Source organism: Coregonus clupeaformis, unplaced genomic scaffold, assembly GCF_020615455.1.
Source record: "Coregonus clupeaformis isolate EN_2021a unplaced genomic scaffold, ASM2061545v1 scaf2404, whole genome shotgun sequence".
In the NCBI taxonomy this organism is placed as follows: domain Eukaryota; kingdom Metazoa; phylum Chordata; class Actinopteri; order Salmoniformes; family Salmonidae; genus Coregonus; species Coregonus clupeaformis.
In genome coordinates, this window is record NW_025535858.1 from 20,750 (window position 1) to 33,099 (window position 12,350).

A 12,350-nucleotide genomic window follows, 5' to 3' on the forward strand; every position below is an offset into this window, starting at 1 on the left:
AGACAGCATTTCAGCATGTATACCGAAATGTATACACTGTATGTATACACATTGGTTATACACTGTTCCCTATTCAAAATACTTGTGAATAACTCATGTGATAATGTACACACTGTCAGATTATTCCTCAGAAGTGGTTAGGTGCAGAATCTTAGTCCAGAGTAAATGAAATGGACCGACCATACACCCTGCAGACTACTAGTGCAAAATGTGAAGTTACTGTCCCTTCGGAAAGTATTCAGACCCCTTGAATTTTTCCACATTTTGTTACGTTACAGCCTTGTTCTAAAATTGATTAAATAAAAAAAACGTCCTCAGCAATCTACACACAATACCCCATAATGACAAAGTGAAAACAGGTTTTTAGAAATGTTTGCAAATGTATTAAATTAAAAAACAGAAATAACTTATTTACATAAGTATTCAGACCCTTTGCTATGAGTCTCAAAATTGAGCTCAGGTGCATCCTGTTTCCATTGATCATCCTTGAGATGTTTCTACAACTTGATTGGAGTCCACCCGTGGTAAATTCAATTGATTGGACATGATTTGAAAAGGCACACCCCTGTCTATATAAGGTCCCACAGTTGACAGTGCATGTCAGAGCTAAAACCAAGCCATGAGGTCGAAGGAATTGTCTGTAGAGCTCCAAGACAGGATTATGTCGAGGCACAGATCTGGGGAAGGGTCCCAAAACATTTCTGTAGCATTGAAGGTCCCCAAGAACACAGTGGCCTCCATCATTCTTAAATGGAAGAAGTTTGGAACCACCAAGACTCTTCCTAGAGCTGGCTGCCTGGCCAAACTGAGCAGTCAGGGGAGAAGGGCCTTGGTCAGGGAGGTGACCAAGAACCGAGGTCACTCTAGGCAGAGTTCCTCTGTGGAGATGGGAGAACCTTCCAGAAGGACAACCATCTCTGCAGCACTCCTCCAATCAGGCCTTTATGGTAGAGTGGCCAGACAGAAGCCACTCCTCAGTAAAAGGCACATGACAGCCCGCTTGGAGTTTGCCAAAAGGCACCTAAAGGACTCTCAGACCATGAGAAACAAGATTCCCTGGTCTGATGAAACCAAGATTGAACTCTTTGGCCTGAATGCCAAGCGTCACGTCTGGAGGAAACCTGGCACCATCCCTACGGTGAAGCATGGTGGTGGCAGCATCATGCTGTGGGAATGTTTTTCAGCGGAAGGGACTGGGAGACCAGTCAGGATCAAGGGAAAGATGAACGGAGCAAAGTACAGAGAGATCCTTGATGAAAACCTGCTCCAGAGCGCTCAGGACCTCAGACTGGGGCGAAGGTTCACCTTCCAACAGGACAACGACCCTAAGCACACAGCCAAGACAACGCAGGAGTGGCTTCGGGACAAGTCTCTGAATGTCCTTGAGTGGCCCAGCCAGAGCCCGGACTTGAACCCGATCTAACATATTTGGAGAGATCTGAAAATTGCTGTGCAGCGACGCTCCCCATCCAACCTGACAAAGCTTGAGAGGATCTGCAAAGAAGAATGGGAGAAACTCCCCAAAACAAGTGTGTCAAGCTTGTAGCGTCATACCCAAGAAGCCTTGAGGCTGTAATCGCTGCCAGAGGTGCTTCAACAAAGTACTGAGTAAAGGGTCTGAATACTTATGTAAATGTGATATTTCCGTTTTTTATTTTTAATAAATTAGCAAAAATGTCTAAAAACCAGTTTTTACTTTGTCATTATGGGGTATTGTGTGTAGATTGATGAGGGGAAAAAACTAATCAATCAATTTTAGAATACGGCTGTAACGAAACAACATGTGGAAAAAGTCAAGGGGTCTGAATACTTTCCCAATGCACTGTATGTAGGTGTTTATTCCATATGTAACTCTGTGTTGTTGTTTATTCCACACTGCTATGCTTTATCTTGGCCAGGTCGCAGTTGTAAATGAGAACTTGTTCTCAACTGGCTTACCTGGTTAAATAAAGGTGAAATAAAAGAAAAATAAATAAAAGAAAATTCTAGTTAGTATTCAGCCTATGATGCTCAAGTTTACCAGAGGTGTAGCTTTTCAGCAGCATCTTTGTTGCCAAGTGTCTCAGGAATGTTTCTGAGAGATGAGTGAAGAGCTGATTTTTCTTCAGTAGATTCACACTTATTCTAAAATGGTGACAAAATAATACGGGGCTTCATAATCTCATGCTACATGGTCTTATTTTGTACACATCGTTTTTCTAATTAAGCAGTAGTTTGGTACAGTATGTAACAGTTCGTTAACATTTCATCACTAAGCATTTGCAGACATTAGTCATGATGGATTGCTAGTTACCTTGAGAAAATTTCTACTTTCATACAATGAGGTGTATCTTTGAACAATTCTTCAGAATCTATCCCTTTGGTTCGTGTCCATCGGTAATTGTAGAATCGGATGACGCGATTTTGCAGCGCTGATGGAATGTTTTCATCCATCATGTAGTTTTGGACTGCCTGGATTAAAATGGGAAGAGAAAGATGATGAGTCATTCAAGTTCATAGTTCTCTCGCAACAGTACCTCATTTTCAGCTTTTGAAGCCTGAATTCCAATAAATCAAAAGCTACTTAAATTCTAGTCTGAGTATTATTGTTAATACCTGCAACTTCTCTTCATACGCCACTTGAAGTGATTGCTTGTTTGTTTGAGTGGATGAGAGAAGTCCCATATTGTAACTGACTTGCATCTTGGAAAGAATCATTATCAAAATGGAGAATAACATTTCTTCGTATGTCACTGCACGGATATCACCATAGCCTGTTGTTGTGTAAGTTGCTAAAGTCCAATATACGGAGTAGTGGTAAATATCAGGGAAGTAAAACACGTCTGTAAAAACACAACATAAAAACAACACAAATAAGTCTAGTGTTTACGTATTTAGAAACTCCGAAATGTTGAATATGTCAAACTAAAAGCCCTGTCAAAAGTCTAATAAATTAATTGTAATAAATAAATTAATTGTATTCATTTATTTTATTTTCATTACCAAAACGAACGTAATCATTCATCATGCCTTACCCCATTTTAGCTGACCTTACCTGTGTTGACAACCCACGAATTAAAGCCACCATGTATAACAAATAAAAGAAATAAAACTGCGGTACAGTGGACAAACAGGACTGCATGGACCAAGTACTTGATGATTCGTATGGCAAGCAAGCTGTCAATGTAAAAAAAAAATAGAAGAGAAATAGATTAGAGACAAAAGACTGGCGATAACATCAATCAAAACAACTTGACAGTGGGAAATTGTATGGGCCGGCCGGACAAAGGTCTAATCTAATACATCTCAAATTCCTGAATAAGCACATATACTGTAAATGATTAGAGGATACAGAAGCTACAACATGGCCTATTATTCCGCATCATTCAAAACCACACAACTGTTTAAACACATACTGGTAAAAACAGCATTGAGAACATGCTAAACTAAACTAAAACATAGTGCACATACTTAGTAATGATGGATTGCTCCTCCTTGTGCATGAAGACAAGTACAGTCAGAATCCGGAGTAGATGAAAACTGCGAACATATACTATTATCTGCAGAAATGCTATTGGTGACACTTGATTCATGAGGTGCAAAATTGTAAATGCGTATGGGAATGAGCATATGACATCATAAATGTATCCCACTTTCCTCGTCATATAGCTCAGTGACACAGATTTGTAGTCTGAGATGTATGATCCACCTTCATCATAGAAGCAAATATGAAATTTCAAAATGATCTGTAAGAAAAATTACATTGTCAATGTAATCATACGCAAAGACCTAAAAACAAATCCGTTCTGAAGAATATTAGCATAAATATTGAAACAGGCTTAATACATCAAGGTTAAAACAAAATGGTGGGTGTAGTGTACATTATAATTTATGGAAACACAATGCATCAACAGACTGAAAGGACCCTAAAGTGGTTATTTGGATTACTAACAAATTCATGAGCTGTGTCCCTCACCTCAATCATTTGAATATATTCGATAATCATTGTGAACAAAAAGATGCCTCGGTCAAGATCGAACACAGATGGCTGAAATTGAGGGAAATCAATAGTTCATATTTTCTTATACTACTTACAACTCAAGTGACCGAACACAAATATTCATACAGATTATTATTCTATTTGACTGATATTTTACCTTGAGGTCAATAATACGATAATAGGCAGAACTCCACTAATGGATGGGGCAAACTATTATGTGACAACAAATTCTAATTCTGAGAACAATGTGCACCACTTACCATGTATGTTATCGCCCAAAACAGAATGATGATCAGAAGGCAAGATGTGTACTGATACACAACACGTACTGTGCTCTCTGGATTGATTGTTGTGTTGTGGATTCTGATGACGTTCAACAGAAAACGGATCAAGAATTGAGTGATGCTCGTCTTAATTCGGACATGAAATGGGAAGTCTTTAAACTTGGCTTTCTTTTCCTCTTCTGCCATGCAGTGCTTGTAAAGCTTTATATCTGATGGAAGAAACAAATGGCTCACATATAAATGTACTTCATAAATGGTGTAACCCATAAAAGCTACAAGTATAAGAAAGATGTTTGCTGCAGCAATACTACAGCAAAGAGCTAAGCAAAGCTTTTTCCTATAACTTCAAAGACATAGTTTTTTCTATTTTTTTTGTCACAAACACATTTTTGGGGGGCAGAGTTTAAAAATGTGTAATAAGGTGCCTCAGTACAACTACCATACTTATAAGAGTTACATAGATTTGCTTTGGCAGAACTTTCTATTTCATCAACACATGAATATAGCAACATTACTGAAGTAATGCCAGCCAACTTACATCCTGTGTCATTCATAAGTAGGTCAGTTGCTGAAACATTCTTCTGAACTTTTGACATGTCCATTGTTCTTTGCAGTAGCTGTTTACGTTTCATTTCTGCAGCTTTCTTTATCTGTTTGCAAATGTCTGGATAGTATTTTACAGTTTCATCAAGGCTTTTCTTGGAGAGGACATACAGATCACAATTTGTGGCAGCCCTGGGACGCACAAGAAAACAGTACAATACTGATTGTTACAAGACATATACAATGCTACAATCTAAAATGTATTTGATCAGAGACACAGAATTGTATATTTAAATGAGAGACAATGATGTTTTAAGTCATCAAAAGTATCATGCCTTATTGTGGTTGCACGAGGTTCTGCAAACAGTAGGCTTCCTTCTCCAAAGTATTGTCCTGCATTCAGTTTGATGATAACAGTCAACTCATCCTGTGACAAGACTTCTACTTCTCCCTTTTCAATGAAATACATCTAGGGAAAAAAATGCTAGTAATAACAAAAATGGTGAAGAGAGCAACAGCAATATTCTCATGTGCACCTTTTCTGTCATTAGGATTGAGCCCTGCTGTCATAGCCAATGGAAACCTAAACAAAGCAGAGCCATGTGTCACACCTCTGATCCAAAGTCATTTCTTTTGCATATCAGGTCATTAGCTCTGTAAAGGCAAGGTCGAATCTGTCTAGCTAGTAACCGAATGAATCCTCCATCTGTTTCCAACTGGTCCACACTCTCTTTCCTCAGTATTTTGTGAAAAAAGGGTCCCTGTAGAGTTGGCAGAACAGAAAGAAACGTAGCTTCCAGAAATACGTTTGAAGCAAAGATTTGAAGAAAATACTTACGAGCTGGAAAAAGTAAAAATTATTTTACATCAAGCTTTCCAGATAATGTTCTCTCAAGTGGGGATAGATTTTGTGCCACTGAGTTCCTTTGCTGCTTCCTCTTGATATCAAGTCCAAATGCCTAAAATTAAACAATAATAAAAGTGTATACCGGTATACTTACTTTAGTCACAAAATTAAATCAAGGTAGTCTAAGCTGATAAATATATAAATTGATAAATGTACCTTTGCAATAAGGTCAGAGTAGATAATTGTAGATATATCTCCGAGTAGAGATGATGGCAAATACTGAAACAATGTGTCTTGGTCTAGTCCTTTCGTTCTTATCCATTTGAAAGCATAGAAGTTCACAGTATTGTGATATAGATCCCCTGTAATGTTCTGACTCTAAGGCAGAGAATTGCACATAATGAGACCTCAAAAATATAACAGGTAAGCCACAAATGTTGCCACAAAGGAGATCAAATCTACAAAAAGAAAAACCTTACCTTCAAGAATAGTTGTATGCATTCCTTTTTCTCAGTAAAGGCTTCCCTTGTAGCATCTGCATTGGCTACCATAGCAGCAAATGTACCAGCCACATAACCACAATACAACGCTCCAGACACCATTATGAAGACCATGGTAATTTTCTGCAAAGACACACAAACAACAAAACAATACAATTACTTTCAAATACTGTACATATAATAATAACCATATAAACCTTTAAAGTAGCTTTAAAAACATATTGCTGTGATCTTGAGTTATTTATGACTTAATTGATCCTAAAACTGTTTGCAATTTGAATAACCTTACCATAGAGGCTAGATAAGGATGAATATCACCATATCCTACACCACAGAGAGTTGTAGTTGCAAAGTATAAACTTATGGAATACAGTTCTGTGAAGGTAGCCGTTTCTGAGGGGAAGGGGAGTTTTCCATGACAATACAAAGTCCTCAAGTAAGTTATACACTATACACTTTCCATACCATTTTTTGTTTTAATCTTTCAGACATTTTGATAGCTTATACTGTAGAGTAAATGAATGATATTATAATTTGGTTTAGATAGTAGTACAACAATAGCAGTGGTAGAAGAACAAACTAGTTGAGTTAGAACTTACCATACACTGTGTTAAACGTGTAGTCCAAGTGATACACCCAGGATTGTGATGAACAGTTGTGCTTTATCATAGGCAATAAGTAATTGGTTGTGTCACCAAACAAGTCTGCTGGAGGGCATACAATTGCAAAAACGATGCAAGTGCTGAAGTGAAGTAAAAGGATGCAATACAGAAAGAACTTAGCAAATGTGACAATCGCCTTTTCGCTTGCAATCCCAGATTGCCAGAATGAAAATGCAAGAGGAATCCGATATAACTGGAGAAGATGTGGGACTCTGAGATATGCATATAGGTGCAGTGCTTCGCTGTTGGAGTAAAATCCTTTCTCATCAAAAGGGGATACCACCATCCAGCCAATAACTTCCCAGGGAAAACAGCTGATGAGATCTATTAGAAAGCTTGTCTTCACATAGTGTTTTGCAGTTTCCAGCGTGTCCACTTTGAGATTGTCCTTGTAAAAAGCAACATGCAAACGGATATACATGTCAATCCAACAAAAAAGGCCCAGAACGTAGGACAAGATCCAGAGTTCTTTTTTGTAGTGGAGAAAAGCAAAAAGAAGAGAGCTATTGATGCTGATCGTTATGGCCAAAATACATCGGAAAAATTCCCATCGGATGTACAGTGGATTGCTAGGCAAAATGGCACTCCTATAACTAGAAAAAGAAAGTACATTTTCATTACAGAGCAGTGTCATAGTTTATAGCACCCTTCATTACACTGTCATCAAGTCTCATAACATTATTTCAAGTAATTTAGAACACACTGTCTGTCAGTTTGTCTCAATGAAACATTAAGCATTATATACACTGAAGGTCATGATCTGAAGAAAAACTCTGCTAATCTCTCTTGCACAGTTCTAAAAAAAGAGAGGTTGTAACTTGTTACAGACATAATTTGTCTCTTGGAGCAAAATACCAAACTTGATGTAAATGTTTATGTAAATGCTGGTTATATTGTGGGTAGCTCAAATGTTTATGTAAATGCTGGTTATATTGTGGGTAGCTCAAATGTTTATGTAAATGCTGGTTATATTGTGGGTAGCTCAAATGTTTATGTAAATGCTGGTTATATTGTGGGTAGCTCAAATGTTTATGTAAATGCTGGTTATATTGTGGGTAGCTCAAATGTTTATGTAAATGCTGGTTATATTGTGGGTAGCTCAAATGTTTATGTAAATGCTGGTTATATTGTGGGTAGCTCAAATGTTTATGTAAATGCTGGTTATATTGTGGGTAGCTCAAATGTTTATGTAAATGCTGGTTATATTGTGGGTAGCTCAAATGTTTATGTAAATGCTGGTTATATTGTGGGTAGCTCAAATGTTTATGTAAATGCTGGTTATATTGTGGTTTTTATTATGACATGTGGAAGGTTTGACAGCGACAAGTTTCACAAGTCTGAGCTGCTGTCTGCATACCTTGGAGTGGGAGGTATCACTTTAGTTTTGCTCAGTTTCAGAAGTTTTTCCTCAACAGTTTCTTCTTCTGCTCCAGCATAGATTGGGAAGTTTCCAAAGTCCTCAATATCTACAATCGGTTATATGTTTAGTTTTTCCTAATAATTTAATAGGCATACACTGCCGTTCAAAAGTTTGGGGTCACTTAGAAATGTCCTTGTTTTCGAAAGAAAAGCAAAAAAAAATGTGTCCATTAAAATAACATCAAATTGATCAGAAATATACAGTGTAGACATTGTTAATGTTGTAAATGGCTATTGTAGCTGGAAACGGCTGATTTTTAATGGAATATCTACATTGGCGTACAGAGGCCCATCAGCAACCATCAGTCCTGTGTTCCAATGGCATGTTGTGTTTGCTAACCAAATTTATCATTTTAAAAGGCTAATAGATCATCAGAAAACCCTTTTGCAATTATGTTAGCACAGCTGAAAACGGTTGTGCTGATTAAAGAAGCAATAAAACTGGCCTTCTTGACTAGTTGAGTATCTGGAGCATCAGCAATTGTGGGTTCGATTACAGGCTCAAAATGGCCAGAAACAAATAACTTTCTTCTGAAACTCGTCAGTCTATTCTTGTTCTGAGAAATGAAGGCTATTCCATGCGAGAAATTGCCAAGAAAGAGAAGATCTCGTACAACACTGTGTACTACTCCCTTCACAGAACAGCGCAAACTGTCTCTAACCAGAAACACCAGTCTCAACGTCAACAGTGAAGAGGCGACTCCGGGATGCTGACCTTCTAGACAGAGTTGCAAAGAAAAAGCCATATCTCAGACTGGCCAATAAAAAGAAAAGATTAAGATGGGCAGTCTGAGATATGGCTTTTTCTTTGCAACTCTGCCTAGAAGGTCAGCATCCCGGAGTCGCCTCTTCACTGCTGACGTTGAAACTGGTGTTTTGCGGGTACTATTTAATGAAGCTGCCAGTTGAGGACCTGTGAGGTGTCTGTTTCTCAAACTAGACACTCTAATGTATTTGTCCTCTTGCTCAGTTGTGCACCGGGGCCTCCCACTCCTCTTTCTATTCTGGTTAGAGCCAGTTTGCGCTGTTCTGTGAAGGGAGTAGTACACAGCGTTGTATGAGATCTTCAGTTTCTTGGCAATTTCTCGCATGGAATAGCCTTCATTTCTCAGAACAAGAATAGACTGACGAGTTTCAGAAGAAAGTTATTTGTTTCTGGCCATTTTGAGCCTGTAATTGAACCCACAATTACTGATGCTCCAGATACTCAACTAGTCAAGAAGGCCAGTTTTATTGCTTCTTTAATCAGCACAACAGTTTTCAGCTGTGCTAACATAATTGCAAAAGGGTTTTCTAATGATCAATTAGCCTTTTAAAATGATAAACTTGGATTAGCAAACACAACATGCCATTGGAACACAGGACTGATGGTTGCTGATAATGGGCCTCTGTACGCCTATGTAGATATTCAATTTTTTTTTAAATCAGCAGTTTCCAGCTACAATAGCCATTTACAACATTAACAATGTCTACACTGTATTTCTGATCAATTTGATGTTATTTTAATGGACAAAAAAAATTGCTTTTCTTTCGAAACAAGGACATTTCTAAGTGACCCCAAACATGCAGACATGGTGAAGGGAAAACTTACAACACTTTGACTTCTTGGCATATCGACGACCTTGATACGTCAACGAGGCATCTTTCTTCTTCAGTGTGTCATCATCCTGTTCCTCAGACTTCATAATTTCTTCAACACTTTGCAGTAAAGTGTAGTAATACTCTGGTGTTGATTGCAATTCCGCTATTTGGCTAGAAGGAAACAAAGGCAGAAATCATGATTTTCATTATATAATTCACTCAATCTCTGTTTCTCTAGCAGTATTATAACAAATACAGTGAGGGGAAAAAGTATTTGATCCCCTGCTGATTTCGTACGTTTGCCCACTGACAAGGAAATTATCGGTCTATAACAGTGAGAGACAGAATAACAACAAAAAAATCCAGAAAAACGCATGTCAAAAATGTTATAAATTGATTTGCATTTTAATGAGGGAAATAAGTATTTGACCCCTCTGCAAAACATGACTTAGTACTTGTTGGCAAAACCCTTCTTGGCAATCACAGAGGTCAGACGTTTCTTGTAGTTGGCCACCAGGTTTGCACACATCTCAGGAGGGATTTTGTCTCACTCCTCTTTGCAGATCTTCTCCAAGTCATTAAGGTTTCGAGGCTGACGTTTGGCAACTCGAACCTTCAGCTCCCTCCACAGATTTTCTATGGGATTAAGGTTTGGAGACTGGCTAGGCACTCCAGGACCTTAATGTGCTGCTTCTTGAGCCACTCCTTTGTTGCATTGGCCGTGTGTTTTGGGTGATTGTCATGCTGGAATACCTATCCACGACCCATTTTCAATGCCCTGGCTGAGGGAAGGAGGTTCTCACCCAAGATTTGACGGTACATGGCCCCGTCCATCGTCCCTTTGATGCGGTGAAGTTGTCCTGTCCCCTTAGCAGAAAAACACCCCCAAAGCATAATGTTTCCACCTCCATGTTTGAAGGTGGGGATGGTGTTCTTGGGGTCATAGGCAGCATTCCTCCTCCTCCAAACACGGCGAGTTGAGTTGATGCCAAAGAGCTCGATTTTGGTCTCATCTGACCACAACACTTTCACCCAGTTCTCCTCTGAATCATTCAGATGTTCATTGGCAAACTTCAGACGGGCCTGTATTTGTGCTTTCTTGAGCAGAGGGACCTTGCAAGCGCTGCAGGATTTCAGTCCTTCACGGCGTAGTGTGTTACCAATTGTTTTCTTAGTGACTATGGTCCCAGCTGCCTTGAGATCATTGACAAGATCCTCCCGTGTAGTTCTGGGCTGATTCCTCACCGTTCTCATGATCATTGCAACTCCACGAGGTGAGATCTTGCATGGAGCCCCAGGCCGAGGGAGATTGACAGTTATTTTGTGTTTCTTCCATTTGCGAATAATCGCACCAACTGTTGTCACCTTCTCACCAAGCTGCTTGGCGATGGTCTTGTAGCCCATTCCAGCCTTGTGTAGGTCTACAATCTTGTCCCTGACATCCTTGGAGAGCTCTTTGGTCTTGGCCATGGTGGAGAGTTTGGAATCTGATTGATTGCTTCTGTGGACAGGTGTCTTTTATACAGGTAACAAGCTGAGATTAGGAGCACTCCCTTTAAGAGTGTGCTCCTAATCTCATCTTGTTACCTGTATAAAAGACACCTGGGAGCCAGAAATCTTTCTGATTGAGAGGGGGTCAAATACTTATTTCCCTCATTAAAATGCAAATCAATTTATACAAATTTTTACATGCATTTTTCTGGATTGTTTTTGTTGTTATTCTGTCTCTCACTGTTCAAATAAACCTACCATTAAAATTATAGACTGATCATGTCTTTGTCAGTGGGCAAACGTACAAAATCAGCAGGGGATCAAATACTTTTTTCCCTCACTGTATTATAGAAATTATAACAGGAAATCTCTTATAACATTTGACAATTCATATGACAATGAATATTATGGGCTCTATTTTTATTCGCTATAGGTTCAGGGGTGTGTCAGAAATATTTGTGCTATTTTAACTATCACAATTATTGGCGCACTTGCTGGCGTTGGCACAAAAGGGCTGGGTTTTGATGAATAAACATGTTGTGGGTGTGTCGAGGCTTGGCCTCTCACTAGCCAATCAGAACATGCTCCATGGCGGCATATGTGGTTGCTTCCAAGTTGTGTTTACGGGTCTTTTATGTATTGCCTTGGAATCAACTCCAATTCCAATGTTAGTCCGTTAGTTTGTTAAATGGCTTACAGAAACAAAATAACAAAATGTAGACCTAAATACATTAACTTGAACCCATTTGCAGTCCACGTTGTTCTAAAGGGCTAGGCCTACTGTACATTTAATTATGGCTGAGCATGGACTTGCCAAACATTGTCAATAAGCAAGATTCAATTCATTTTTGATAAGGGCTAAAAAGAGAACAAATAATTCTAATAAAATTCTAAACAAAACAACAACTTGTTTTAAATAGGCTATGTGACACTTAGAGGCACCATCATTTCTCCCCGTGGACATATAATATTAAAACGCAGACTATGGAGGACTTTACGCACATCCAGTGTTCACAGTAGCTGATCAAAGATCCAGTATAAAGA

At 38.8% G+C, this 12,350-nt stretch overlaps 1 protein-coding gene across 2 annotated transcripts in view; it reads right to left on the reverse strand.

Annotated features, from left to right (window-relative positions):
• Positions 1 to 12,350, reverse strand: part of LOC121579164 — a 37,231-nt gene that overhangs the window by 655 nt on the left and 24,226 nt on the right. For both annotated transcript variants that reach the window (XM_041893508.2, XM_041893507.2), the window contains exons 25-41: positions 9,826 to 9,986; positions 8,173 to 8,281; positions 6,753 to 7,408; positions 6,443 to 6,546; positions 6,133 to 6,276; positions 5,870 to 6,031; positions 5,673 to 5,765; positions 5,418 to 5,567; positions 5,142 to 5,275; positions 4,802 to 4,998; positions 4,240 to 4,472; positions 3,956 to 4,027; positions 3,451 to 3,725; positions 3,035 to 3,156; positions 2,596 to 2,822; positions 2,294 to 2,451; positions 2,021 to 2,124 (exon numbers count right to left, since the gene is read on the reverse strand). In XM_041893508.2, coding sequence (XP_041749442.2) covers positions 2,021 to 2,124; positions 2,294 to 2,451; positions 2,596 to 2,822; positions 3,035 to 3,156; positions 3,451 to 3,725; positions 3,956 to 4,027; positions 4,240 to 4,472; positions 4,802 to 4,998; positions 5,142 to 5,275; positions 5,418 to 5,567; positions 5,673 to 5,765; positions 5,870 to 6,031; positions 6,133 to 6,276; positions 6,443 to 6,546; positions 6,753 to 7,408; positions 8,173 to 8,281; positions 9,826 to 9,986 — 3,101 coding nt within the window. The remainder of the gene's footprint in view (positions 1 to 2,020; positions 2,125 to 2,293; positions 2,452 to 2,595; positions 2,823 to 3,034; positions 3,157 to 3,450; positions 3,726 to 3,955; positions 4,028 to 4,239; positions 4,473 to 4,801; positions 4,999 to 5,141; positions 5,276 to 5,417; positions 5,568 to 5,672; positions 5,766 to 5,869; positions 6,032 to 6,132; positions 6,277 to 6,442; positions 6,547 to 6,752; positions 7,409 to 8,172; positions 8,282 to 9,825; positions 9,987 to 12,350) is intronic.